Here is a 26,089-nt window from a genome sequence, read left to right as displayed (position 1 = left end):
ACACACTACTAGTATCGAAATATGTGCGATATTTCGCCCTCGGAGAACATCCTATTTCCATTCTCTTATTAACTTTAAGAAATTAGTACTTTCCTGCTGGGATTCAGCCAACCTCAGCATATTTGAAGGCAAAGAAAACATCTGGCTTGACATAAAATTGCTCACCGCTGCATAAAGCATGACATCAAAAGTTGAAAAGCCCATGCCTATACCTACATATGCCTCTGGGGCAAAATATGCTCTCTTCGCTTTCTGCTGCGAAGACTTTCCCGTTTAATACGGTTCCCCTAGCGCTCCATGTTATTGTGCACACTGTTTGATGGAACCCATATATGTTTGTACCTCGAACACTGCTCATTTTAAGTTTGGTAATATGTTTCCACCCTATGTGCTGTCCAGTACCTAATCAAACATCATGCAATCATACTGAGAGGGAATCCGTTAGCATATAACCATAATGTACGTACAAAAGACTCAAACGGCGGACTCTCTTCTCTGAGCAAAATTTAATAAGGTTGCAAGAGTTTCGTGAAAATTTTCCATGCATGCCAGAAGACCATGTACAAAGATATATTTTCGCGAGAAATTCGGTTTAACAACTTTTGGTGGTTTGAATCCCACTCTGGGTGACCATGTACTTGGATATCAGCAAGCGACGAAAAAACTAATCTGCGATTGCTATGGACGACAATAACTGCTGGGGTCATGGAACTGCCAGAGTTTGATTATCGCGGAAATCACAAGAGTGGCCTCCATTCACGTCCGGAGGACTATCATATTCGAATCATCTGGACCACGACTCTCTCACCTAGGTAAAACGAACTATGGCACCCGTAAGAAGAGTCCGATTTTCTATTTAGATGCGCTCCGTGTCACATGGAAAAACCAAGCAACCATCCTACTCATGCACTCTCCCGAGGCAGGAAAATTCACACGTGCCGTCACCTTGGAGAAGAGAACCGGAATCTCCGATTTCACGAATGAAATGCCCAATCAAGATGCGATAACCGCTCCAATCCGTAACTGGAGCAAAATATAAATGGCTTATGCGTCCACTTCCGCGATAAATTAGATAATTTTCGCGCACATATGACAATTAAAAAAATATATACATGGAAAGTCGAGGCCGTTTAACCATTTTTCAATAAGTTAGGACTTAAGTTATCTTACTATATAACGCGTGACGGGTATGTTGGAGGAATTAGGTTGGGAGTCTCTAGATTCAGAGGAGAGCAGGCTGGCCTATCTACTTTTAAAAAGGTACACGACACCCGAGTATACTTGCAATACGGATAGAATCATTATGGAACCAAATTATATGGGTAGATACGAACACTGGGATGAAATAAGGGTGATAAACATCGTCACCGACAGATTAAAGCACTTGTGCGATAGGCAATTGTAACAAAATCCAATCCAAACACCAGAATATTTTTGTTTAGAAGGCAGCATTGAAAAATTTAGTAATGCACACCCATTTCTGCCTGTTTCACTTAAAAATGCATGAGTTTACTTGTACGTGTGTTTGGGTATAATATTTGTTGGATATTCATAATATATTGAAATGTATTCGTGCATAAATGACCAATACCAAATACCCCACCACACTCCCTCGCGGTGGTTTGTTGGTTATTCTGTGAATGTAGATAGGGGAATAACTTGCTCCATTAATGGTAAACAGGTTGAGCTCCCGCCAGCCTTAAACAAGGGATTTTTATACCATTTATTATTTTAGGAACAAAGTGATTTAGACTTGATGAAATTCGCTAAACAAAAACATTGCATTAAACCATTCCATTGAAACGAATATACTCCCGGCGATAGAAGCCATTAACTTCTTTTTGAATTTCGTTTTCAATTGTAGGCTTTGGAGATATTTGCCCATTGTTTTACAATGCGCAAGGAGCTACCACATTACCCAACCTTATTGATTAGACATAAAGGTAGGCTATTAAAGTGTCACTCATGTTAGCCTAAATTATAAATTGAGATTACAGAGATAAAGTGTGAAATCTACATTTTTAAATTATCACTTTTCCCATTAACGATAAAGAATCAGAATATCTGCCGACGGCGCTGCGGAAACAAATGTTTTTATGCTACGTAGCCTAGTGTTGGTTCATTATCAGATCCATCCTTATTTTACTGTACTCCTTACCGGCAGCCCGTCTCGCGTGCTCAGTAGAGCATTTCAAACCGCAGTCCATGTAAGATTAAACAAAAAACATTTTCAAGAAGCATTTCTATAAGTAACTAACATATAAACAACAATTTCATTTTGATGTCGTTTGTGTAGCTTGTGGACATATATCTAAATCTGCAAACGATGATACATACTCATAAATGAACTATACCGCCCCATTTCTCAATATCGCGTCGTAAGATACCATTCCCACTTCATTTGAATTATAAAAACTTCTCTATCACCCTACCTGATTAGACCTTTGATTGCATTGTACAAACGCTGTTATTACAGTAAAAAAAAACCATTTCTGGTTTCTCATTCAAAGTTTACGGTCCCGAAATATCTTGGAGATTTTTGACGTCTTTAACGAAGGCAGATGCCGTTTAATTTCGGAACAAATGAGCGTTTAGGAGCGACGTTTCTGTCTTTCGCAACGCAGACGGTCCTCAACCAAAACGTTTCTGGTGCGGACTCGTCGTCGTCTTTGAGTGACGCAAAACCAGGCCAAACGGCATCCACTCTAGGGACGAGGGGGATAATAATTCGGAGGCCGACATTGGAATGCTGAGGCGAAGAACCCCGAGACGATAAATAAATTGTGGGGCGTCGTCGTGGCGTCCGGAGGGGTGCTGGCGTTCAAGACGCAGTGGGCATCCGTGGCACTCTTGCGGGAGGGGGAGAAAACGGGGAGAGAGGGAGAGTGGGGGGGGGGAATGGGCGAAACAGCTGGGCGGATAGTGATAAGATACATCGCGTCTCTTGTGCAGAATAATGCATGTGAGATTATGGAAGAAGCGGTCTCCAAGGGGATCCAGAGGTGGGCCGAGGAACTATTGAAGAGAACCATTACATGTGGCACTACGTGGCCTCAAAGGAAACGATGTGAGATTAATGACGGATGATATGTCGTTCATATACTAGCCGTTCTTGTACAATAAACGTTACTGGAATCTGCCAAACGTTCACCCAGGCTTATGAATAATTTCCTGTTACTACATATTTTTGCTTGTCAGAGGCTCCCTGCGTGTGGACTAACTTTGTTCGAACTAATATATGTGCAGATGCATGTAGATGTAATGACTTTGTGCATGTTTGGCTGGTGACGCAACACATCCACCACAGTGACGCAAAACCAGGCATTGTGGCAGCTACCGGGGTGTTAGATGTAGATGTAGTTATATGAAAGACATACTTGTAAGTCAAGGACATAAAACGTGCGTGCAAAGTGAACGTTTGAAATATTTAACCATACTTTTACTTCATGCGTGATGCACTTGAGGAACTATAAACGAATGCATGCGTGACACCAACTCTTCACGTGCTATGCACGACTGATTTGCTTGCACACTCTGCCACACACCGTGCCGATGGCTTTGCCAGGTATCATATACATTTAGACCTAATATTTTTATGGCTAACATAATGCAATGCTGAATAAAAAACTGAAAAAGATTTTAGTGCCCGCAAGACAATTATAACCGTAAATGTGAATCCATTAATGCTAATTACCATGCGTTTTTACAATTGGAAATGCAGAGTCTGAGTATTCGAGGAAGACCTAGAAGAAAAAAGACGACGACGAACCTGCTATTTATCGGTCAGTTCAAGACTACCATGACCAATTCAAAGCTCGACCTGAGTGAAATGCTTTCATTGTAATTGCTTTGCATCGTGAGGGTCTCGCTAAATACGATTCAATTGAGAGATACATTGTTTTACACCAAACTGCATTGACTAATTTAAAAAGTGTGTGCATACACCAATAGTTAAGTGTGTATTATGACATCATGATGGTGTAAGAAAGTTTCTCACGATTACTGAGGGTAAGATTTGAGGTTACAAATTATCACACAATTTCCCAGGCGTGGCAATGAAAACTAGTGAATTACATTGAGACCATTAACTATTAGTCACGCTGGGACTAAGAAGGGAGGAATATGAAAATCGTACTCACATGTATCTCATCAGCACTGTAGATCCTTCTTGCGTCCGGATGAAAAACAAAAAAATCCAATGTGGCCGCTAAGGCTGGATGGAAAAATGACACAATCCAGGGCGGCGTCGTGCGAACTGTTCCGGTAGTCGAATGGAAATCCTTCCTTGCTGGGGAGTACAATGGAATATCCGTGGTAGGGGTAATCAATCGGCTGCACCGCCGAGACGCACTCGGCACCCTCGGAGGGCGACCGCTGCGTCTTCCGAGCGGTTACACCCGTCCTTGCGCCGCCGTCGACCACGGCGGACTGGTCCCCGGCTGGCCGACGGAGAGGAAGAGCAGTGGAGAGAGAGAGAGAGAGAGAGAGAGAGAGAGAAAGGGATGAATGCAGCGGGAAAGACGGTCGAGGAAGCCTTGTGCGTGTTTGAGTGAGTGGAGGGAGAGGGGGTGGGCAGCAAGAGCAAACGGGGTTGAGGAGTGGGTTGGGAAGGGGTGGCACGGTCTGCGGAGGAGGAGGAGAGTGAGAAGTTGGGGAGGGGACGGGTGGGCCTGCGGGCGGCAATGGGAGGGGAAATAGCGGTCCCGCGGAGCCATCTGAAAACTGCGGCGGTTCTTCAACTCTCGACGGGACTTTTCCTCGTCCCGTCCCCGGGGCATGTGGGTGGTGGGAGAGATGAGGGGATTGGTGGGTACGGGGAGGGTGTAACCAAACTACTCCTTAAACCGCGGTCAAACGTGAGTCAGGTGCGGAAGCACTGGTGGTGGGGGAGGGGGAAGGGAGAGGACACAAGTCCTTACGAAGTCGGCTGTTTTATACACATTAGTTTTTAAATCCTAAATTTGGTAAAATGCAGCCCTCTATTCTTCTCTATTTGGTGTTAATTGCCTCACCCCTGATTGGTATTCTGTTTTGCGTCGTTAATACGTCCTTTGTACTTGTCTATTGGTCTTCCGCGCGGGGTCTTCCCTTCGATTTCACGTCACGCATAAATATATTGTGTATGAGTATATGTATTTATACACATACGCATTCATATGCGAAGCTGTTATGGGAGCGAGAACGAATTTCCCGCGGCAATAACGCGGGTGCTAAAGAGAAGCAGTGACCAGTGATTTATTTTTTCATTGTTATCTATTGACAAAGAGTGAAGGGGTGGAAGGGATGGACAAGCGCGAGATTGCGATCACTACCTCCTCTCTGATAGATATACAAAGAAGAGACCAGGAGATACTAGCCGTTGGTGCATCTTTAAACGATGCGTTCGAGCAGAGATGCTGGACCTTGACAGTGCAGAAGGATTAACGAGTGGGAAAATGAGACTCAGACCATGCTTAAAGAGTTTAAATGCATTTTGACCCTGGCATTGCTTTCTAGAGGTATAGAGAATAAGTGGAATCTGACAACGGCATTGCACGAACTGATCTAAGAAAGGAGTAATATTCGATGAAAGGAGAAATCGAGGATATTAAACCCTTATCAGCGAAACAAGTTCAAGATTTACTCAAGTATTCCCATTTATTGTCACCATATATTGTGGGTGGGGTTTCGAATATTTTTTAACTTGTCATGGAGATAAATGCTGCGTCAATAGATACGAAATATGAAGATGTTTCTGAAGATAATGGGGACCCGTTGAAAGAGGGCGGTCTTAAATTATTTTCTGCTGGGAATGAATCTATCTTTTTACTGCGGAATACAATTATTCAATAAAAACTGTTAATATGTTAATGAACAAAAATACTTTCTCGTTAACAATACCTGATTTTAATTACAATGATTTGGCTATTTTTTGAGTGAAGGATTGAGATAGCTTGGAATGCACAAATTATGATAATATGGCTAATAAATTCAATTATATGCAGTCACATTTCCTATAATTACTACTCTCTACAATCAGAAAGGTATTTCAGGAGAACCTTTTTTAGGAGATTTTACCAAGGAAAAGAGTATTTAAAATTTTTGAAGGAGGGAACAATTAAGAAGGTGTTATGATTCGACTGATCTCAACTAACTACAAAATTGAAGTTTAATCATGTTTTCCTCTAACATTGAAAAATAATAATGCCAGATAGCCCTGATTATTTGCTTTGTTTAATGTTTCAACGTTTTTTAGACCTGATCGGTGTGGCCTTCCAAATTGATTTGATACCCAAGGGCATATCTAGCTCCTATTGATAATGAAACTGTCAATTATGTAATTCAAAAAACGATTAAATGCTAATTTTTGACCATATGCCAAATGTTGATCAATCGTAATCAAAATATTGACCGTAATAGAAATAAGATATTTTAGACCTTGAAACACTGAAATATATTTTTAATATTTAATATAAAAATATCACTGTTAAAAATATGGGTTATACACTAATCAATCAATAGAAAGTAGTAACACCTTTAAAGGGATACTTAATTGTTACGAGAGGATTAGATTCTTATAGCATCACAGTTTAATGAACAAGCGTTCGTACCTTCCCCAGAAAAATATACTTTAAACTTATCAACGAGAGTTTCTTACCGTGAATTTTGTAAAATTCTCCACTCTTCCCTTCCCAAGGAGGAAACCAGTCCGCCTCCTGTCATGAATCCCAGGTTCGAAGACCTCTGAAAATGGAACATTTGGTAATTGTAAATATCTTGTTGCTTTACGCTCCCAACTTTCTCCTGCCGAATGTATTTATCTACCTCTATAGAGATAGTTTCAACTCGGTAGTCCACCAGTTTATTGGACCCAAACAAAAGATGGATTGACGACACTAACGCAAGTATATAATGGGAACAAAATAAGTGTAACATAAATCTAAACTTTGTCAATTGAATTATGTATTGCGATTAAGATTAAGGTACACATTGCAGTGTTTCCTGGCGAGGAACTTAAAAGCATTTAGGGACTGAAAACCTTAGACTCCCCGTTTCTTGGTAGGTATGTCTCCACGGAAGTAATGCATGAAAGTCACAACATCAATGACACTCTTACATCGCATCGCGTTCCCCCATGCACACACCATTCGCTGTTACCTCTCACTGTAGGAATCATGTGAACATTCAGCTATTGGCATTGAGGATGGATGGTGGTGATCTTGTCTCCTTAAACGCTCCTTGGGACGTGTTTGGAAGAGCCAATCTAACGTAAACACGTTGCTAAGACGAGAGGCAAACAATGCCTGAAGCATGATGTTGACTAGATGACCTTCATAAGGCTATTTGACCGTTTTTCCAAGAGTATTGCTTTCGGGGCCTTTGTGAAAGTGGAGTGTAGAACTAGTTTAGAGGTCAATGGAGTTAACTCGAGGCAATGAATTCTTTGCGCTCTTTGAGTGGTGTGATCCACGGTGGATGAAAAGTTATACGCTAAGAAATTTATTACTGAAGCGATCACGATTTTATTTTTGTTTTCGCCCTGATCTTTTAAAAGAATCACTAAAAAGTTCTATTGCTCGAATTTTAGGCGTAATCTTATGTGGGCAAATGTTATATTATTATATCGCTCCAAAGTTTTATCCCCCCCAAGTAGGCAAAACATTGGAGTTCTAAGAAAAAATTTCTCATACACGATATTTAACCTGTATTATCACTGTCTCGAAGATTTAAGAATTATTCGTGAACTTCATCAGTGAAATAAATCATTCCAAAAACAAAATAAATCCTCAGAATTCCTATCTTCAAGATTCCTATCTTGTCTTGATAGGTATATCAGTTTCACGCTATTATATCAAGAATATGCAACAACAATTTGGAATATCTTTTATAATGTAATTTAACTGAGTTCTGAATGTACAACATGAATAATATACGAGGGTCATCCGGAAAGTAGTACCCGTTCGTGAAATAAAGACACAAAAGTAAATATTAACAAACATAAAAAATTTTATTTGAAAGAGGATACTTTAAACTACTTCTCAACATAATCTCCAAGCAAATTAAGGCATTTGTCATAACGTGTGACAAGTTTCTGTATTCCTGCTGCATAGTCCTTCGCCGCCAGCTCATTGAGATACGCGAGGGACCCATCTTGCACAAATTTTTGCATAATGCAGATGGTGTTTAACAATTTCATGAACAATTGTTCGAGAAACATTGGGAAAATGCTCACAGATGTCATCAATTGTGACGCGCCGATCGTTCCTCACGAATTCGTCAACTGAGCTCACCAGTTGGTCTGTAATGACAGACGGTCTCTCCGAACGCTCATCGTCGTGTGTGTTCCCCCTCCCCATGTTGAAGTTGCGACACCACCGCCGAACAGACGACTCGTCCATTACATTGTCTCCATACACCTCCTTTAATTGGCGATGAATATCACATGGGCGAACGTTTCTTGCATTGAGGAATTTAATCACTGCCCTCACTTCACAACTGGCGGCGTTCTCAATTTTTTTAAACATTGTAAACAATCACAGAAACAACACAGGCAATGCTAGCGTCACGCAACTTGGCTCAGAGAAGGCAGACAAGCCACTGAAGCTATCTGACCTCGTCCAGCGGCTACTCGCGTCGTCAGCACTTCATGCGGCACGAACGGGTACTACTTTCCGGATGACCCTCGTACCAAAACTGAACTCTCAGCGTTGGAGTAAATAGCACATTGTTTTCTGTGTACAAAATGAATGTTTTATACAAATCAATATGAATTTGAGATCAATATGGTTGTAAATTTTATGAGCTCTGGTGGCACCTGAATGCAAATAATGTGTACATTACTAGTAAGTCCAATCTGGTTGTATGTGAACTTTACACACTTGTGCTGTTTGGGCTATAAAATATCACAACAGATAGACGATATTGAAAGGGAAAGTAAATAGGAAATATTCTATATAATATGAGTTAAATCGAGGGTTAGAGAATTCAAGTTCATAACGGCCACTCAATTAAAACAATATAAACTGGTGTTGAGTCATCAAGCTTCAAGGGTTGAAGGATGACAGAATAACGCAAAATGCATGAACTGAATGCTGGCTGCCCCACGAATTTCAGTTGTGTCTGTAACTTTCATTTGTCACCCTTCCACATATTATACACATAATGGAGTAAAAGTTCAAGTTATGTCCACTCTTCAGTTGTTTTCTTTATTTCCATGGGCACTTTTTAAATTATCAGATTATTTAATATTCATTTGTAATGAAAACTATTGACTAGATAATGCAAAGATGCCAGTACTACAATGAAATCCCTATTACGGTGATTTATGCCTTAATGTGCTCACAAATAATGCATGATAATTTTGTAAACTGAATTTGATGATTTTCAGTTATCTTACATGCATTCGAGTTGGTTTCTCTAATGCTTTATACTTGTACATCTATGCATTATGTACGGTTTAAAATTTTAGCTTAATTTAATATTTCCTCCTCTATGACACACACATTTTAAATTCATGTGAAATTCTGGTGAAAATGACCGACTAAACGTTATAACAGGTTTATCAGATGTACAAAGACACTCTTAAGATATGTCTTCCCTCCAACAATGAAACATTTTTCATTTTCAAAAACAGCGACAAAACCATACGTTTCTAAATGGCTTTAAAATGTACTTCAATTCTCGGTAAGCTTACAAAAAATAATAAATGTAATCGGAGGGCATCCCCAACAGAAACTTAATGCATGAAATGAGCAATGGAAGTACTCCTACCGATTACCAAGTTCATTACCATTACTTTGCTCGGATCACGAAGTGTTGTCGTGTGTAAAAACTGAGAGTTCTCGTATTACAAGTGACATTTAAAACTTTTTCAAATACTAAATAGTTATTAATTTATCTACGCCACTACGACTTGGGCCTCACTTAATTTTGAAATAGCTTAAGAATATCAAATGTTATGGGAAGAGTTCACCCCAGCCGTACTCTTAAGAGTACGGCTGGGGTGAACTCTTCCCATAATATTTATACGGCCGTAGTTACCGTTCGCTTTGTATGAATATCAAATGAATCAAAATAATTTCTATTTTCGCAGCAAATGCGGTCTCAGCGACAGATGATGAGTGCACCACTCCCTGCACTGTACAGGGTTGGAACGCCAAGACATAAAAATAACAATTTTAAAATTATAAAGCATATATCCAGCACTTTTAAAGCATTACGAAAGAGGAATCGAGACTTAACTCAATTAACTTTTGCCAAGCCGAGATGACTCACGAGTTTCGGATGGATGAATGTTTCCTTTGTTATACGCCCTCTCCCGCACGAGCTTACCCGAGATCGCTACCGGGATGAAGTTGTACTTATGATCGATATCCCAGTAAGATCCATCAATTCGACAAATTCTTTTCGGTGTCCAATCCGTGTGTAAGCAAGACAATGCTTACAACTAACGTGTGTAAGCAAGGAACTATTTATTCATAGTTTGCTTTGAGTCATAAATAAATTATTCATTAGGTTGTATGGGATGCTTTTGACATAGCTACCACTGGAAATATATCGGTGGTTGTTTTGAACGTGCAGTTGTGTGTACGATAAAGTCTGTTTTGCATGAATATATTCGTCTGTGTAGGTGTGAATTGGCATGTTTTCATTCGTTTGCATTTGGTTGCATTCTGTTTAACGGGTGGTGTCCTAACACCCCCCGCCACCCACCCTTGCGGCGCCTTGCGAGGAATTGTGTAAATGTAGATAGATGTAAATAAGAAGTCGATTTGATAGCTATATAAGTCGATTAGTTGGGAAGCCACTCTCGTGTTTATCAGGAACTTTAGACATTGATACCCTCAACTATCGCAACTTCTCGTTGAGTGCGGATTACGATAGTAGCATTGAGAAAGATTCAGGTAAGGCACACTTCATTTCTGCTAGTCTGTTCATCCATCAGCGAGCATCTGTATGTTCAACCCCATTTCTTTTGTTTGCTTGATATTAGAAGTACAATGAAACTTTGAATTGTGTAATACAATGCAAAGAAAATAAAAATAATTTTTTTCTTCAAGCGATTGGCAATATAATACAAGTCTCATTGAGTCGATATCCATAAAATCAGTTTTCTCCAAGAACGAAATACTCGGCCCAGTCGTTGAAATACTGGGATGTGGGGAAGAAATGAAAAAAAACAGGGAGACACTATGCATTGGGGTGAAAAAGAAACCGATCCTGGATCTGATGAACTGTTATTTACCTAAGTTAAGCTTACGAAATAGTGCATCAATGATACATTCAATGCAAGGAATCGAACGGTACTCATATTCATCAAACATTCTCAAACCTTTATTGCAGTGCAATAAGAAATACTGACATATTTGCTGGATATTTCATCACATTTGTGAGTACAATTTCGACTATAGGATAGTCGCCCAAATGCGCTACTTAAACCTCTTTTGTTTTTACTTGTGATTAGGTCGTACTGCGTTAAAAGAATATCTGTTTGGATTTATTTGATCTCGTCGCTTAGTGTGAGGACACTGTGATTAGTTTCATATACCAATGCGCACACTTATACCTCCGTGTGTGTTTTCTCTAAGTGTATAAGCGTAGGTTCGTGCTACAGTAAATTCAGGCACCAATGGCAAAATTTTGGAAGCATAAATACATATACGGATCCTCTAGGTCCCCGATAATTTTTGAAATGGTTCCACGGCTTCTCCACTTCCATTTTTAGGTCGGCTGCGCATGCTCTTTCCCATATGTATTGTTTTCTTCACTATTACTACAGCTTAATCACCCTTCTAAGGTAAATGTCTTGAGTTCTCCGACAAACGACGAAAAGTGGGTAATTAAATATTGAACCCGTTTGTTTAAAATGTCTATCTTTAAATGGAATTGAGGGATTCTGATGGAAGCTAAGTTAAACGGATAAGGTAAGTTAAATACTCGCGACAAGTCCTTTAGTTTGTGGCGTAGTGAAAACTTTTACGAATGAAGAAATTTCTAATGGAACATTTACGTAAAATGCTTCCTGATATGAACGACCTGGTTTTGTTAAGTACAAGATTTGCAGGTCCACTACGTGATACTTATAGAAACTTGTATCATATCACGGAAGATGTTATATTAAGCGCATGGGCAGTTCTTTAAATAATTTCCTGCTTGCAATATGCTTTCCTGCGCTCGAAGTTTCCCAGTAGGCCATTTGCGCATGCTACTTGTACTTGGCCTTTCATTCCTGGAGGAAAGTATGCGGAGTCTTATTCTTAAATTTTCAAATGGATATCTGCTTTTATCATTATATAATGTCATCAAGGAGGATCATGGAATCGGTGTTATATCGAATATGTACCGCGTACATCATCGTATCATACATACTCATACAGTAAACAGCATACTCATACAGTTACATATCGCATACTTTTGATTCGCCGGGGTGTTGTAGTTGGCAGATGACCAGGCGATTCGAGGGAAGTAATTTGGGGAGAAATTCGGGCAACGCCTCGCCCGAAATGGTTCCCTAATTGCAGAATATATACGTATTAAATGGATTCCTCCTTGTACTGATGTGACTTACGTTAATGTAACCAACAAGTAGCAGCTCGTCCGTGTGAGAAACGGGGACAACCAGGGAAGCTTAACCGTGAATGGGCATGACCACCTCGATGCTCAAGTGTCTGAGTATCGAGGTGGCTCTGGAAGAGGCCAGCACTCATGCCGTGATGTGATGACACGGACACGATTTTACCAGAGAGTACCCCGGTAAAGTCACAGAAAGATAGACAATTCAACCGTAATTGCTTGAGACTTCTCGGGAGGTCAAAGACACTAGAGTCATTGACCTTCCGAGGAGGTGGGCCATCGGACACATTGGAAGTAATTGAGTATTACAGTGGGTAGAGCACTGGGCTAAGAACCGTGGGGTCTGGGTTCGATCCCGGGTGACGCCTCTGGCCACCCTAGGCTCAGTGTTATTTCGGTTCAAACGTTTGGACACACGAGTTTGAGGTAACGGAGGTGTATAATATCTTGTCGGATTTCGTTTTATTATGCTTAAAAATTTAGTCTGCTTTTACTGCGTTCATGATTTGCTGAGAAAATGTAAAAATCATTTTTCAGTAATAATTTGCTCCATAAAAAAAAATAACCCGTTTTTTGAGCCAGTACACCGAATACGTACATAGGTTTTGAGATTTCGAGAACGGTTAAGTTGGTTCTCATCAAATGAAAATTCATTGTAGAATATATATTTTTAGATGTTTATGGAAAAAATTTAAACTTTACCTTTATTTTATAAGGATCTGTTATTACTTTTCTTAATGACCCTTTTCTCAGCAACTCTGAGCTGTCTGAGGAAGAAGAGACGCAAGGGTGTCGTATGTCTCGTATTCTTGTGATTTTTTGGGTACCATATCTTCCTGGTAAGCCGTAGGTGGTACCGTGAAAGGGATTTCCTCCCCCCGAATCTAATGTGCTAATTTCACACCCCTTGCGGAACTTATAATTATTACAGAGTGAGCTTTACCCATACCAATGAAACCAAATTCCGGGTTCGGTGGATGGAATATGAATCGCCATTGTACACATTTATGACATTGCATTCATTAACGAGACGTGAACACTGTAAGATTTAATTTGGCAGATGAGGATTATTTAATACCGCATAGATCGTCTCGTGTCAACAGCCGAAAAGCACTATTTCCCACTCCACTCGCTCCACTTTTTAATGGTAACATTTCAAAATAGGAGCGAATCGGTCATTTCCAACACGATGGAGGCGGAAGACATCTCCTCAACGGATGCAGGGGGGAGAACGGGGATTCTCACTCGGTCAGAACTCGTGTAAGTCTTCATTCAATACGTGGCGAGCCCTCGTTTTCCTCGCCGTTCTCATCCGCCTTGAGGGGCATCTCCACTATGCCGACTTTCCCCTCGCGAGGACAGACGGCCATCACACTCGCGTCTCGGGCCCCTTGGGACACCGACTCGAGGTCTGCGGGGCGAAGAAAGTGACAATCGAAAAAATTTCGTCCAAGCTTTTCACGAGAACTCTCGATGCGTCTTACCCTCTCTTTCCCGCCATCCCGCGGAGCATATCGACATGACGACCGTCGCCTGATAAGCGTCGCTTTCTATTCCTAGACTGCCGACCGCGACAACGCGGGTGCACTTTTCCCACTACGTTGGTCGAAACTTTGCTGGCTTTCTCTCCTCCACTATTTCTCTCCCCCCATTCCGCCCCCCACCCCGAGGCGTGTTTAGATGCTGGAATTCCGACCTGGGCGAGCCCATCTCGGCACGCAGGTTCAACGATTCCTTTCTCCCGACTTCCTGGCGAGGTCGACATCTACATCAACACACTACCCCGCAAGCCGCCGCAAGGGTATGTGAGATAGGGGGTGTCAGGGCACATGAATTAGCGTGAGTTCATATCTGAAAGTTAATATGTAGTATATGCTCTTATAAACGTCGTGGTCGTGGTAATTAGAGCACTGGGCTCCTGACCGGAGGGTCCTGGTTCGATTCCCGGGGACGGTCTGGACACCCCCAGTTTATACATCTACATGATATCCCGCAAGTCGCTATAAGGGCGTCTGGTGGGGTTGTTAGGTCACTAGCCGTGCATGTACAATCACAATCATTACACTTATACGCAAATATCAGTTCGATCATGCACTCGAACAAAGTTAATCACACGAAGGAAGATACATGCTACAATATTCAATGACATGATATATTCAAATCATGCGGGAAGTGTGTTAAAAAGATGGGTCTATTCAAGATTAATGCATGATATCGACAAAATATATACTCTACCAATACTCGGTCACATCTATTTCGGTCTCTAAATATACGAGGAAAAAAATTACATTTTAAATCTATCCGTTCTCCTATCTATCTTCCAGATTTTACACACCTGATCTGATCGATCATAGTTAAGTGTATTTTTTTATAATTTTTATTGATTTACTGCATATATCTCCTCTAATTTCCCTCTCCCATCCTTTGCCCATTTATAAGAGTACGGCTGGGGTTGACTCTTCCCATTAATATCATAGTTATTCGGGGCCTACATTATGTCTTTAACATCCTCAGATGAATGACCTGCCTTTAACCGGAGCTGTGTGCTTTTTCAGATACCAGAACTTCGTGGGAAACCATAGGCGGTGGGAGAAAAGGAATGACCCTACACTGATGTATGCATTTCATATGGTAAGTACGTACATGCTCGGTATGGCTCGGTACTAGGTCAATTCTATCCTTACCTCAAGAATTGATGTGTATGACTAAATAATTATACATTTATCTTTAAGCAAGTAACGGATGGATGCCATCTGGGAGATGTGACATCTGAAGTTCGGTATATTGGGCGACAGGTGAAGAACATTCCGACCGTCGTTTAGGCGATCACGTGGCCACGACGGGCGTAGACAACATACGGCACCGGATAATGGCTGCCGAAAGCATGTCCTGCTTATCTATTGGTCGCATTTAGTAGAAGTAGTTATTAGCCTTAATTGAAGGCGACCGAAAGTTTAGGTCATTTGCGCCATTAGGGATTGCTGGAAGGTAATTCGGTAGAGTTCGAATTTTTAGGGAGTGAGTGTTTCCTTCACGAATTATGACAAGGGGTGAACAGCTTTCCCGCTTTAGCCGCGACTGACCCATTCCACGGAGGTGTACTCGTCTTACTTTGAAGCCCTCTACACATGGTACCCAAGTAAGGATCGGAATCCCACAGAAAATGTTCTGCTTCCACCGGGATTCGGATCCGGGCCATTGGGTGGGAAGTCATACTCTAGCCGCCGCATCAACCAGATCCCCTGGTATGGGTTATCGAATGCCCAACGTTATCGAGACTGTTTGCCGCAACTCCTGAACCCTTTACCTCTGATTTTCTGGGTGTCACGTTCTGTTTATCATAACTTGAGGTGGATCAGTGGATCGTCGTTTTCGATTGTTTACATTTGACTAAACAAACGCATTTTATTTAAACCCCGAATGCGACACATAAAATCGTTTTTGAAACTTTCATATATGAATCCAACTGCCAAAATATCTATCTTATGATCCATGGGCAAAGACATAATTATACTTCAAACTTTTTAATTAAATAATAAGTAATTTATTATACAATGATTGATATATGTAATCCAGTGTGCTGTATTTATTCTTAGAGATAGCTTTTAGACATCCTATCAAGTGATAAAAAGGGTGGATATTGGGTGACTAAATATTACACCCGAGGTTTTACATGTGTATCTGATTGATAGTAAATATATACATACATATGTACTCATACGTTTAGTAAAACCTTTGGGTCGAGAAATTATGTGATTTAGGAGCTGACATCAAAATTCGAAAGACTCACGGATATTGATAACTTTCAATTAGGCAAGAAAATTAAGTCATATAGCGAGTTATGTGCATCCAATTACTAACAAAGCATTGATTAAGTTCCACAGTTATATTTTGTATTTCCAAGTGAAATTCATTTGTGTTAACCTATGGAAGAGAATGCGATTTAAAAATCTATCAAAGAACAAGTTTGTTATTTAATATATTTTAGTGCCCGTAAATATTCTTTTCAGCAATTATTCCGAACAAGAAACAGCTAATAAACTAAATAAATGCATGTGGATTGGTTAGTTTGGCCAATCTTGCTCTGAGGTTAACATAGCTAAGGTGTTATTAATGGTAAATCTCCACTGTTATTACTTTTGAATCCTGGAACCATTTTAAAATAAATAAAGATGATAATAGTTAGACGATGAGAATAAGTTAGGGCTGAATGTAAGCACTTGAAGCAATATTAGACTACGCATAGCGCCGAAAGATTGACATCCCTACCAAACAACCAAAAATGTGTAACAAAGGCGAGTATTGAGGCCAGTTCGCAGCATTGAAGTCGTGTTTATACGCAGACAATATTGCATCGGTAGTTGAAATGACTGGTGTTTTATATTAAAGTGCATATATTTTTCATAGGAAGGTAAAAATAGCGAATATGGAACAGAACTATATCTGGAACAGAACTATCATCATGGACATTTTTGTGTTCACTCTTTTACGAACGACAACACTGACGGACAACTCTTGTCACTCATCACATTTAGTCCGTACAGTGCATTACGGTTCCCGATGAATGTCAGCAGCTTTGAAGTTTTTTTCAGTTAAAATGTATCACTGAATTTACTTCATTTTTGGTGGGATTTTCAATTGTATAGTTCATTTTGACTCGCTATTGTAAACAAACGATAGGCACCTTCCAACCGATGCAACTCGAGGCGTACTGGCCTATTTTGTGCGCCAATACAGCGGCTATTCGGCTCCCTCCCCTAATTCTCACGCTACACGAAAACGGAGAAGAACTAAGCTCAAGAGAAACGCCGGCAGTGTCGTTTCATCTGTTTAATCAACGTTCATGTCAAGAAACCAACTTTCATAATTTAAGATTCGAGGTATTGGATTTCGCTTTGCGTAATTTCTGCTTGTCGAGAAAAAAAATTAAGATTTACAATTCTACTGGTAAGAGCTTTATTTGCACTCTCTATTTTCAATTTGTTATGTCACCTCGTGAACAAAAAAGTTATGTGGTTCAAGAGAAGGAAAGGGGGTAGGAGAGAGGATTTTTGGGAGAAATCTGAAGGAGGCAAGACAGGAGGATGCAGATAATTCTGGTAGTTCATGGAATGTCGAAGATTGTATAGAACGTTGAGCAGGTAAGGAAAGGGAAGACATAGGAAAAGGATAGGCATGTTTGGCGGAATGAAGGGTTTTAGAATATTTGGAGGGTTAAATGTAGTGGGGGTTGCCAGGTTGTCTTGTGAAACGAAGCTTAAAAATATGGCGTTGTTCAGTCGGTTTTCATCCTTAAACGGTAGACTAGCAAACAATAATAATTTCATCTTCAGCCCACCTAAAGATGATGTAACACGAGCATGAAAATAAAGTACCAGCGGTAGTATAAAATTAGGAAGTTTATTTCATTTTCTTCAACATTTCAGATTGTACATGCGTACGAAAAACCGTAGTGTTCATGCATCGATATACAAGTATGTATACAGGGTTCGTCCGGAAAATAAGTGTACTGATTTTTTCCCGCCGCTCCAGGCGCGCCCAGCACCACTCTGACGCGCTGCGATTGGAGGGGGGTATGTTGGCAAGCGACGCTGAAAAAGGCAGTCGGCTCTGAGCTGTGGTGTAGTGAGGAGCTCTGTTAACCCGAACCTCCACGCTCGACCCACGTCACGGAACGCGATGCCGAAGTTTTGGAGCAGCGTTATTCCATCAAATTTGCGGTAAAGCTTGGGAAATCGTGTACCGAAACTGTCGGTATGATTAACTAGGCTTACGGGTGTCAGCCATGTCCAGAAACATGATCTTTCGGTGGCACAAGATGTTCGTGGAGGGCAGAGAAGAGGTCGACGACGAACCACGGCCTGGACGCACATCAACGACACTCACCGACGAAAATGTGCGAAAAGTTCGCGATGTACTGAACTCTGATCGTCGTCTTAGTGTTCGGATGATAGCAGAGCAGTGTTAGGTGCCAAAAACAATAGTGCACGAGATTATTAGGCACCAATTACAGATGCGAAAAATTTGTGCAAAGTTGGCCGAAAGTGCTCAGTGATGATCAAAGACTCAATCGTTTGGAAATCGCGACGCAACTTGCGGATCACTGCAAAAATGATCCACATTTTTTAGAGAACCTTGTTTCGGGTGACGAGACGTGGATCTTTGAGTACGACCCGGAGTCGAAGAGACAAAGTGCGGAGTGGCACACCCCATCATCACCCAGTCAAAAGAAAGCTCGCATGAGCAAATCTCGGATCAAGGCGATGCTCATTGTCTTTTTTGACAAAAGGGGAGTCGTCCACTACGAATTTGTACCTGAACGACAAACTGTAAATGCTGCATTTTACGTCCAAGTGCTCGACAGGCTTCGAAAACGAGTCGCCCGCGTCCGGCCAGCGATCAAAAACATCTGGCGGCTGCATCACGACAATGCGCCGTCTCACACCGCGCTTGTCGTGTCGGACTTCTTGGCCAAACACGGCGTGGCAACGCTGCCGCACCCGCCCTACAGCCCGGAATTGGCATCACCGGACTTCTTTCTGTTCCCGAAGATAAAGAGGAGTTTGAAAGGAACGCGATACGGGACTTTGGACGCCGTCAAAGAGGCCGTGACGACGTGTCTTCGAGAGGTTCCCGATGATGCCTTCGCGGGAGCGTTCCAGGAATGGGAACGCCGCTGGAACAAGTGTATCGACTCACAAGGGTCCTATTTTGAGGAATATTAGCTTAAGATATGTAAAAGTATAATAATTTTTTTTTCCTGAGCTCAGTACACTTATTTTCCGGACGAACCCTGTACCACCCAGGCTGTGACACCACCGTTGGCGGAATGGATGAGCGGACAGTGGGATCTCTCTCCGGGTCAACCCCGCTATCATAGCCACTACCTCCACCTTTCTTCCGGTAACATTTTTATTCCTGCCCATCCCCTAATTAATCTCGACAATGACGCGATTTACCCGTCACTCACAATCATCGTCCTCACGCGATTGCTGAAAACCTGTGCCGCGTGGAAAGCTTCGACTCTTCCCAACTAAACTTTCAGCAATTTTCTACGTACTATATTTCCGACGTCCAAGTGCTCCCTGCATCTTTGCCATCCATATCGTTGTGTTTTGGGAAGACGGAATCATCCGACGGGAGACGAAAGGTCACGATCATCTGAATTCGTGGGAGTTGGTTTAACTCAGAATGTAAACAGTAAGTACCCCATTATATTGGTGCGTCCTAAACCTACGAGCGTGGTTAAAACGTAACGTCTAACTCCGAGAAAGATGCAGTACACTCGCTTTTGCGTCTAATGTCGAGTTATTTATTTAATCACCCATCTTTATCGGAGGATTTCGAGGAGAAAGCAGGAGAAAGCGAAACATTTAATAATCGCTTACTCTCATATTCTCATGTACGTGCATCGTCAGCATTTCAGTCATACGATTGGCTCACTGGAGTTTTTTTTAATTCTTCGTTTTCTAATGCTGATTCCCTTGTTCTCCGAAAGCTCCTCAGCCTCGCATACCTCCTTATTTGGTCTACCACTGTCACTTGGCATTCCTCGTACTGGTTTCTCATTTTACCATTCCCTTGTTTTCCTAACATATTGATTGTCGCAAGATGAGTACGATCCATCAAGCATTCTTTCATCAAATCTTTTTCTTATTCCACTCCTTGATAAATTTTCCTCTTTTACTCTTATTTATACATACATTTTTTCTTTTTTGAATTTCCTATCTCGGTTTCAGCGTGAGGTTTCGAAGACATCTGTTCTAATCTGGTAAACCTTCATAGCCATGCGAAACACAAGGACTGCCTAAAGAACCACCATTGTTTCTCACCACATAAATTTGAAAGTTCCTAAGATCTATGTCTGTCTCATTTGGATGGGTACATTACCGATTTGTATACTCTGAGAAAAGAGAAGTTAATTTTAAGAAAACGCCAGTATAATATACAATCGTACATTTTATCCTGTAGGCAGCATTTTGGGTAGCTGAGGAATTTAGTAATATAGGTATCTGGGGAAAAATCCGTCAATATCAAATTATTTTAATAAATACATGAAAGTCTGAGGCAATCAGGTACCGTAATTGCGGTTGTTTTCAATGCCTGCATCAGGAGTTGCCACATAAAAGTGACCCCATCTTCTTTGTAGTATTGACATTTAAATCAAATGGCTTCATTGTTAAGCTAAAAGATGAAAAAAATAATAATCCATGCATAAGAAATGTTATGCCAACGCATAAACATATTTAGCAAAAGATTCTGTAGGAAATGTGGTACCGGCTGACAAAAAGTTATTATATTAATAGAATATTATATTTAACTATAATTTAATGAATATTTTGAAAATCACAAACACTTCATCTCTACAAAAATATCAGTTCGATCATGCTCTCGAACAAAGTGAATCACACGGAATAAGGTTTTTAAATGCAAGAATTCTCAATAACAGGCTATATTCAGGAGTTTGTCAAAATTATATTTGAATAACTAGTGATATTACTCTTGGGAGTTTGATAACCTATTTTCTATTTTCCGGTTTATTTTACACTTAACAAGTCAATAGTGTCTCAAGGTGTACTTAATGCATCTGGTACTTCCTTATCGAACTCCGATATCACTTTTCCTCTTCAACTCTTCTGCACACATACTTCCTTGTTTCCCAATTCATGTGCTCATTTTATATGCGGCATCCCGCTTCGAAGATCTGGCTCTGAATGAAAAGTTCTGTTCAGTTTCCCGGAAAATTTCTACGTGATTCCAAAATTCACGTGGACATTTCCCGGACAAAATCTCCATTCTGTGGAGATCACGTGAGATATTGCAACTCTTTCGAAAATGCGACTGCACCCACGACATACAGTGTAATCCATCGTGTGAATGTGGGACCGAGGACGACGATAAAAGGTAAATAAAACATGTCGGTCTGTCATCTTGATTTCAGAATGGTATTTGGTTGTGGACTGTTAGTAATGTCACGTTTAAGTTACACAAATGAAAGCCGAAATTCGAGGTCAGTCAAGAACCGCTGTATAAACCATGCACAGTTCTGTAATTCGACAGGATTCAACTAAACTCTCTCCAATTCTTTCTATCCTGGGCTCCTATCTTCATGTGGGAATAACTTCTCTCTTTTCTCATACCTATTAATATTTCAATCCTCCATCTCCCTCTAATTCTTCGAACTTGTATTTTGGTTATTCTTATATGTATTACAACATCTGCGCAATATTTGCCACTACTATTGATGACTTCTACTTCCTAATCAACTTGATGAGTTTCCTCTCGTCTCCCTTTCTCCTCAACACATCCTCATTTCTCACATTGTAAATTCATTCCACTTTCTATAATCATCTCCACTGTCACATAAAAAAAATTCCAAATAATGCTCCTCCTTTCTTCCTTATCCATGTGGGATAGCCATACAGAATCACACTCTTACTCTAGAACACTTAGGAAACCACTTTCTCAATACGATTGCAATTCTTTTTGGCAATTAACAACTCTTTCACCCTCTCGGACGCTTTTGTTCCTATTGGTATACTACATCTTGCTTCTTCTGTGTATATCCCCCATTCCATGCCATTAAACTAAAATGGTTCTTGCTCTGGATACAAAAAACCAAGCGGCCAGCTTTTTTGCAACAATGAGAAAATCAGATTCAACCATGACGATACCTTTCAGCGAGCAAACGGCTGGAGTACATTTTGAGATTTAAAATTTTCCAACATCTCCATTTTTTGAAAGTCTTCATGACAGAAATTTTACCTATTTTCCACATAAATATATATACAATAGTAGCTGTAATAAATGCCCCTAACATCCCGGCCGAACTCCAAGCACCCTTCTCCACATTTTGTAGATTTTCTCATACACACTGCTCATAAAAATTCATTCCCTTTGATGTCACCCTTTCCCAAAAATATATTTAATCAACCAATGAAGATGTTTGCAAATATAAATTTAGAAGTTTACATCTACTATCATTAAAATGAGGTTGTTCTCAAATTTGAGAATTTATTGCAATACTTAGAAGCGTGACGCATTTTCTCGACCGTAAAAAAAATACTAAGTCAACCCAGCATAGATTTTGAAAAAGTAGGTCATCTGAAGCACAGTTGGGCATTTTTATCCTAATCATCCTCCAGTCAGGTGAAAGGAATAAACGAGCAGATTAAGTCCGGCTACATTTGAAAAAAAACCTTCATCGAGAACCCTCATGACAAACAGACGCATAAAATTAATCTGGCACAATTAATGAGAAGGTGACATATTAGATTAGGGACTTCTTATCTTTCCGGAAACCAAACGTAAACCTTGGCTGCTTGAGCTCAAAATAGAAAGAGGAGAGTACATGCTAGCCACAGGGAAGCCTGTTAGGATCCTTGACCATGCTGTAATATATTCACGACGTCATTTCACCTTAAAGAGTAGTAAAGGAATAATATAAAGAGAAATAGCAAGCCGAGCAGGTCGCTTTTTTGATATGTTTTATAAATTAGATTACTCATCTTTTTGTCAGATTAAAATGACCTTCCCAGCTCTCTAGAGGCGTGGCGTAGAAGTAGAATTCGTAGCTGGGAGGCAACTCAGCCCTTGCTCCCCTTAAAAGTTCTTTTTTCGACCAAATCGGAAAAATAATTCCGATGCAGGAAAAAGTATGAGAACGCGAGAACAGAGTTTCGAGATTCCACGAATGAGAGAGGCGGAAGGAGAGTGTGAGATATAATAATCTCTGCGAAATCATCAATGGAAAGAAAAATTAATTTTCAATCGACCGTTGTTTCACCGGCGGCACCTGTTTTTTTCTGTTCGATTCGCTTCGGGGAGGCGCGCCTGGAGAGAGAAACAGGAAGTCTGGGAGAGGAAGGAAGGGTGGGGCTTGCATGCCGAGAGAATAATGGGAATTGGGGGGAGGTAGCGGGCTCCCAGCAGTTTCCCGTCCCGTCACCCGGAGGACAAATGAGCGCCACGGACGCGTGCACTGCCTGATAGATAACATTTCAGCGTCGCTCGTCGAAATCCAATCTTTGCGACCTCCTCGCGGAGAAGCCATCGGGCGCACGACCCGAGCTTGAGTAGAGAAAAACAAACCGCAATCGATCGATCCACGCGCAGGGATTATGTTAGATCGATCGTGCGAAAACTTGGGTGTTTCGCAATCTCGCGGACGAGGACCTTGGTGTGTGCAATGGCACGCATCGAGTCCGCAATTGAAGGGAGGAGGTGCACAACCTGCGGCAAGTGGACTTCATTAGGACGGCCACTGCTCCTTATGCGGCTCGAGATAGCTGGATTTTTTCCGAAGAAAATTATGGTGGAACTTTCAAGTCATATTTCATTTATTTATCACTAAATGAATTCATGACTTATTTTCGTTTCAAATTCAATTTGAAAAAAAATTTATTTTAGTTGATTCACGTTCCAGTTTCAAATAAAATGGATAGGCAGAATAACAAATGAAGTATTTCGAAGAGTGAGTGAGGAGAGTAACCTACGGGAGACAGTTGCAAGAAGAAGGAAATAAATTGGACATCCCGAGGGAAGATAAATTACTGTAGACCATAGGTAAACTAAACATGGTGGGATCGGTCCAGAACCGCGGAAAATACCTATCTTAAATACCGTCGCTAGGCAATGACAGCAGAAGGATAGGTTTAGGGTGCTTTTTTTCTTTAAAAAATTAGAGGAAGTAACAACAGCGACTAACTTCAACTACGGAATGAGTGGTTAACTGCAGATGTTTTAAAGGCGAAAGTAAAAGTACCCCGTAGTAAGATTGGAAAATATCGAGGAATAATTCCGTTGTATGCATAAAGAGCCAATAGGCCAGTAGGGTTGATCATGCATAAAGAGCCAGTAGAGTTGATCTACAATCTCGTATCTAAGTCCAATTTTTCAATTTTGAAGGTTCGCATCCAGGAGGGTTCCAGGTTGGTTGTCATCCATCTATCGCAATTTATTCTACCATTTAAAATTGAACTAAAGGGTGTAAGAAGTATAATGTGCAATAACTCAAATCATGCAAGGAACTTATAGTCATTCATAATTAATGGCCGTAAATGACTTAAAAGTTTATGAACAAAATGCGTAGTTTCAGGCGTGATGTGGTGGAATTCGAGCATATTAATACAGAAATAATAACAAATTTCCCCTAGATATTGATTTATTATACGTTTGAGTGAACTCAATCAATATCAAATGGAAAAGTTTCATCATTTGCCCATCATTAAAATGTTATACTGTGCCGAGGAGTGGCATCGCACATGAGAACATTTGGCAGGATTAGGTTCAGAACAATCGGCAAACGCATCGTTTTCTGTAAATGTATTTCCTAAGACAATGGAACACATGAAATATTAAATATGTTTTTGTTTTGGAGGGGGGGTTAAGATCTCTCAACCGTAAATGAGGTAGAAACGGACGTTTAGCTAAAGTTAACGTATTATCATCAACTACCGTACTGAAAGGATACCATTACAGGAAGCGTTCCTAATATGGGAATACAGTCGGTTTTTTACACACGATAGATTCGAAGAAAAAGCCTGTGATAAGTAGCCAAAGCTGCAGTTACATGAGAGTTGGTAACCTCGTCACAACCTATCCTAAGGTTAAACATAATACTGTGTAATGCAGAGAACAAATTTGGACTCACATCGAGAAAACCAGAGGTAGGCTAACGGAGCTCTCAAAATTGCTAGTAACATAACCTTATTGAGCGAAGAAGCCAATCTTACAGAAGGTTATGGCGCACTTACGTCATGCACTTAAATGGATGCGAATAAGGCGAATCGCTCGCCCACCGACACTCGAGAAAATGGTTGCACGAGGGAATATAAGTGATAAAATTACAAGATTTGACCAAAAAGGTGTCCCTTTCGCGGGTATACCCGGGTTATGACGCCGTCGATCTGTCGCCTGAGGTGAGTGTGAGGGTCCGACTCTCGAACCGCGGACTCGCTTTCCCATCGGGACGTCGACTGAAGTCGACCCCGGCGGCGATGGACGATGGAATGCTCTGTGGGTCTCTGCGTGGCCGTAACACTCACTCAATCGCCAGCGGCGGCGGCGGCTGTGCTTACCTTTGCGGCTGAGGGCGATCGTTCGGCGGGGCGTGGCGGCCAGGAAGCGTACGGGATGTGGACTGAACCCTGGCGGCGCGGCGATTGGAGGAAGAGGATCACGTCGCCGTTCCGCTCCGCTCCGTGTGGGGACGTGAATTTGGATAAAAAACAAACCTGGGAAGCTCGATAAGCGCCGAAACCCCGTTTCACGCTCGGGTCAGCAAATCGGGGAGAATGTGACTCGAATTACCCTACCCTACAGTGTGGCATGAGTACGTAGAAAATGGAATCCCGCGTGTGCACTTTCAAGGGCAAATCTGATGTTGATCCACCATCTGGAAATGGTAGGAGTGAAATCATATAAATGGAGTCAAATTATATGAAAAGGACTTTTATAGAGAGGTTATCCTTTTCTACCGAAAACAATCCATGTTAGAAGGCTGAACATATGACTGAGATAACATTTCAATGAAAGA

The 26,089-nt window shown here is 41.1% G+C and overlaps 1 protein-coding gene across 1 annotated transcript in view; it reads right to left on the bottom strand.

Moving 5' to 3' along the window:
- The window catches only part of LOC139697501 (putative diacyglycerol O-acyltransferase Rv3480c), a 78,735-nt gene extending 52,976 nt beyond the window's left edge, over positions 1-25,759 (bottom strand). The window contains exons 1-3 of the mRNA XM_071596229.1: positions 25,632-25,759; positions 6,638-6,723; positions 4,140-4,439 (exon numbers count right to left, since the gene is read on the bottom strand). Of these exons, the coding sequence (XP_071452330.1) occupies positions 4,140-4,150 (11 nt within the window). The 5' untranslated portion in view covers positions 4,151-4,439; positions 6,638-6,723; positions 25,632-25,759. The remainder of the gene's footprint in view (positions 1-4,139; positions 4,440-6,637; positions 6,724-25,631) is intronic.
- Positions 25,760-26,089: the final 330 nt, after the last annotated feature.

The sequence above is a fragment of the Hetaerina americana genome, unplaced genomic scaffold, assembly GCF_022747635.1.
Source record: "Hetaerina americana unplaced genomic scaffold, ioHetAmer1.1.p SCAF_79, whole genome shotgun sequence".
In the NCBI taxonomy this organism is placed as follows: domain Eukaryota; kingdom Metazoa; phylum Arthropoda; class Insecta; order Odonata; family Calopterygidae; genus Hetaerina; species Hetaerina americana.
Note: the sequence above shows the minus strand (reverse complement) of the source record. Positions and strands in the feature narration are given on the sequence as shown.